The sequence below is a fragment of the Takifugu rubripes genome, chromosome 20 (genome assembly GCF_901000725.2).
Source record: "Takifugu rubripes chromosome 20, fTakRub1.2, whole genome shotgun sequence".
In the NCBI taxonomy this organism is placed as follows: domain Eukaryota; kingdom Metazoa; phylum Chordata; class Actinopteri; order Tetraodontiformes; family Tetraodontidae; genus Takifugu; species Takifugu rubripes.
Genome location: NC_042304.1, coordinates 5,052,782 through 5,057,609, shown reverse-complemented (window position 1 = coordinate 5,057,609; position 4,828 = coordinate 5,052,782). Strand labels below are relative to the sequence as shown.

At 43.6% G+C, this 4,828-nt stretch overlaps 1 protein-coding gene across 1 annotated transcript; it reads left to right on the top strand.

The window, feature by feature from the left end:
• The first annotated feature begins 2,300 nt into the window (after nt 1-2,300).
• On the top strand, nt 2,301-4,070 carry LOC115247243 (intraflagellar transport protein 81 homolog). Its single transcript, XM_029828379.1, has one exon. The coding sequence runs from the start codon at nt 2,301-2,303 to the stop codon at nt 4,068-4,070; it is 1,770 nt and encodes a 589-aa protein (XP_029684239.1).
• Nucleotides 4,071-4,828: the final 758 nt, after the last annotated feature.

Here is a 4,828-nt window from a genome sequence, read left to right as displayed (position 1 = left end):
GTTGAGGGTGGCTGAAATCAGAGTGGTCACGCAGCAGATGCTGGTCACTTTAAACGCCCTTAAACACATCGGCGTAATACACTGTGACATCAAGCCGGACAACATCACGTTGGTGAATCACACAGCACTGTCCTTTAAAATCCAACTTAGTGATTTTGGTCTGGCCCAGAAGGTTTCCAAAATAATCCAGGGCACCAAAGTACAAGCTCTTGGTTACAGAGCTCCAGAGCTCTTCCTGGGCTTCCCATACAATGAAGCCATTGATATGTGGTTCCTCGGATGTGTTATGGCCTACTTATACACTGGTAAGCACCTGTACCAAACAGGGTCTGAATATGAATCTATAAGGCTAATGGTAACCTTGTTTGGAAACCCCGATGTCAACTTGGACTTCACCACCCCTGGTATGTTTTGGAAGCTGAAGACACAAAGCGGACATTCTAGTTTTACAGCGCGTATTCACAAAAGTGCGGAGACGTTCACCAGACCCGAAGACTTGGACACACACTGCAAACAAGAGAAGAGCAAAGCCGAGACGGAGGACGTTCAAGCCTTTATAGGCCTCCTCAAAAGCTCACTGCAGCTGAATCCAGTGGGAAGGATTAAACCCGCCGACGCCTTGGGACATGATTTCATTACTTTGAAACACTTTCCTGATGGAAAGTTTACCGATTATGTGAAATCGAGCACTTCCATCATCCAAAACTGCAGGCTGGAGAAGCCATAATTTCAATTTCTGCCTTTTGCAACACACACACACACACACACACACACACACACACACACACACACACACACTTAACAGCAAGTTTGAAAGTCAGCGACTTGGAACGGACAAAAACGGAAAAATTGCCTTATTAGACAATATCAGTATGTTTGAGTTAGCAATAGGTGTGAGAATAATAACATAGGTCAATCATATGGAAATTTTTTCACTAACTCGCTAATCGGTGACTACATCTTGTTTTACCTGTGCATGCCACAGTTGAAGTAAGGACAGGAGTTTATCCCTGTAATTGTTTCAACCACAGGTCGCATACATAAAAGTTTAACATTGGGTTTGAAATTAGAAAAGAACCGTTTTAAAAGTGCAAGAGCCTCACTTGCACACACATCTCTCAGGATCTGCTGGATATTGTGCAAATAGTTAAACTGTTCATATTGTAGAAATGATGGCGAGGACATTTAAGGTTAAACACTATTATTAATGTACTTTTTCCAATACTCTCATCCAGCTAAACACTATACTTTTTGTGTTATCCATAATATAAAGTGTTTCTTGCTTGTTGTTAATTTCTTTCAATCTTTCTTTTTTGTTCTTCTTTACATAAACAAATGTCTCTTATTCAGTAGCCTATGTTATTCTAGACAACACTCAAACGTCATCATACATGTATAAAGTATGAATACACACAGCAAAGAAGAAAACATCATTCACATTTCACAATTGAGGCCGCGTGTTGCCTATCCGAGAAAAACAGGGCACAAGAAGGCACTCTGGGAAACAAAGAATGGCGCCGGAGGAGTGAAAACAATAATCCCTAAAGGCTTGAAGGCTGTGGCCTCCATCACCAGGAGGATGTACCTTGCCAGAGAGCAAAATCGATCAATCCATGCTTTTATTTTGAAAGGTCGCTCCGGTGTCAGATACCACAGCAGACCCGCAGATAGGTGAAAGCAAATAACTGGCGGTTTGTGCTATTTGGGAACTAGGTTAAATGTCAGATCTCTGCTATAGATCACTGGCAGGAGAGTTGTTGCTGTGAGTACTGAGCGAAATCACCATAGCTCTGAACTAATCAGTGACACCAAAAGTACAAATTTATAAAATGGTAAAATTCTGTCAGACATATGTACATGGGGATATTCCTGACCTAAAGATCTCATGACATTGCTGCCATGAATTAAATATTGGTCCTGAGTGTACATTTTCACATGATTACTCCTAATTTAACGAGAAATAAAAGCACTTGGAGAGCGCAGACTTCAGCCAAGCTGGTTATTTCCCCACATATTGTCACATCCATAGTGTAGTTGAGCTCGCAGGACTAGATCAGCACCACTGAAGATCTTGTCAGGATGCCTGTCCTTGCACTTCTTGTGGCAACAAAGCCACCACACCTCAACAGGAAGTTTGGTTTAAGTATTGGTTTATCAGACCAAATCAAAGCCCCGTGTGATCAAAGCTAGACATCAAATATAGCAGCAACTGAACTAAGGACCAAAACACACCTACTACTGTGTTGTACGCCTGAACACTAAACAGACAACTTTGGTAGCAGACAAACTAGTTCGTAACCATGTTGAAGGAATCCATTTTTATCGTTAACCAGCTGAACAAGGAGCCCTTCCTTAAAAACCTCACCTTCCCTTCTTTTGAGGCATTAAGTCCATTGATGCTTCTGGAGGTTTTAAATGAGGTCCTGACTGAAATACAGCCGAAATACACTGAAATCATCCAGGATAAGACAGATGAAGAAAGGGTGCAAGAAATGATTAACCTTCTGTCCATGCTGGAATATGAGCCGATCAAAGAGTGTTGTGATCTGCAGGCAATCAGAGAAGGTTTGGACACTAACGACAAGGTGGTGATCTACCCTATCCTCTTCTGGTTGCTTCAGGATGTCTCCACACTGAAGAGAAAAGCATATTTAAGTCAATTCACATGTGAAATAGAAGTGCCTGAATTTTTACACCATGATGAAACCCTCTATATATATAGCAATAAACAGAAAGAGCAGATCCAGAAGTTCCAGCAGACTTTCGTGATGTATGAGGACCTGCAGCCTTTGTCTGTATCCAAAAACAATGCCGTAGTAGAAAACAGGACGATGCAAAACAACAAATGCAGCTTACTGAAGCAAAAGGAGATGTTGCATAAGGAGCTGGAGTCATTGGTAAAATCGCCAGACATATTGCTGAAAGCCTCTCGGCAACTGCGGCTGGAGAGGGAGAGAGCAAAGTTGGTAGCACGACAGACCACTGAGCAGGAAGAGCAGCTCTCCCAGGCCCAGAAGAGAGTGTCCGAATTGGAGGAGCAGACCAAGGGCCACTTGGTGGCAGGTGATAATGCGGCAGATCTCATTGTGGAACTTAAAAATGAGATTGAGGCCAACACGGTCAAGGTGATGGAGAAGCTGCCCACGGAGCTGGAGAAAATGAGGAAGGAAGTAGATGCGTTGCAGAAGCTGGCAGAGATGCCGGTCGTGACGGCGGCTCAGCTCCTGGAGATGAAAAACCAAATTCAAGATGTGACCTCGAAGATACACAAGCGCACCGTGAAGATTATCATCGATCAGTCTTGCGAGGAGGACAGACTGAAATCCATAAGGGAAAAGGCCTCGGCCATTCATCAAACCAACAACTTAAAGGCCCAAGAGCTCCAAGACCTAAAAGACAGGCTGGCGTTTGTAGAGAGAAAGGCGAAGGTAAGCGCCACGCAGACTCGCTTCCACGATGGGGAGTGGGGCCTCTGGGATGAGCTGAAATGCAAGAAAATCAATTTAAGGAAGAAATATGAAGAAGTTGATGGGCTGAAAGCAGAGCGCGCACACCTGCAGGGGACAAAGAGAGTCTTGAAACAGACAGCGCAATATTTTCACCCTTTACTCCAGATTCTGGAAGCTGAGAAGGACAAGACCGGCCCCAGTGATGTCCAGAGGAAACTGGAGAGAATGGCGTTCGTGAAGAAGAAAGACCAGAGCCAAACTGACATGTGCGAATTGAGGAGACTCAAAGCAATGATGGCGTCCCTCACGTCATACATGTCAACTCTGAGGGAGGAACGCAAGGCAGTGAGACAGCAAGCCCTGGAGGACAGGTTTGAATTAAAGAGGGCCTACGGAACAACGGCGTTAAATGAGAAGTTGAAGTTGCTGAAGGACGAGAACGCAGAGTTGGAGAGGCAGTGTAATGACAAGCAGGCCCTGCTAGAGACCACTAAGATGAAGTTAAAAGCGGCCATGTTTGAGCTGAAAGCCTATAACTGCCTCGAGGCAAGACATCACACCACCAAGAGCGTGAAGGCAAAGGGGACGGAACCCCGTAGTAGGACAAATAAGACCAAATGAAGAAAGCTCGTCTGGATCTAGGACCGTTCTCATTTTGCAGAATAACAGACTGAATCCTTTCAGCTCATTCGTGGGACTGGGGTAACAATGTTCTTTTGGCATTTTTCACCAACTGTGGTGCTGACTCAAGCAAAACACCAATAGAATTTATGTCTCCTATTACAAGAAGTTGGTCTTACCTTATTGGGATTTAACAATGAAGTCATATAAATGTCATCTATCGGTTTATCTCTGCTCATTTGATGCTGTCATCTATACGTCTCGCGTCCATCTGTCCACACTTCACCGGGTGCAACATTGCCACACACATACTGTACATGCAAATAAATGCTTTGATGAATTAAAGGTCAAAGAATTTCTGTGTGAGTGCCCACTTCGATTTCAACCCTTTTCATGCACATGAACAATAAAAACGTTCAAATCGGAAATTTGAAATTACAGTGTTCCTCTCTAGTTGGTTGCCATTTAAGAGCCGCAGTTTTGATTCTTTTTAGCTTTGATCACTATATGTAAGTTCAAAGCAAAACAAAACCCACACTGGAAGGCAGAAAAGCCACTTCTGTTTGTAGTTGTATATCGGCCCCCTGCTGGTCCACATTCAGAGTTCCTGTCTGAGTTCTCTGATTTCTTATCTGACTTGGTCCTTAGACCGGACAAAGTCATTATCATTGGAGACTTTAATATCCATATGGACGTTATAAATGACAGGTTTAGAAATGGCTTCATTTCATTACTTGAGTCAGTTGGTTTCCTCCAGC

Excerpts from the sequence above, each read along its gene's own strand:
- LOC115247243 (XM_029828379.1), top strand. The coding sequence starts at position 2,301 with ATGTTGAAGGAATCCATTTTTATCGTTAACCAGCTGAACAAGGAGCCC.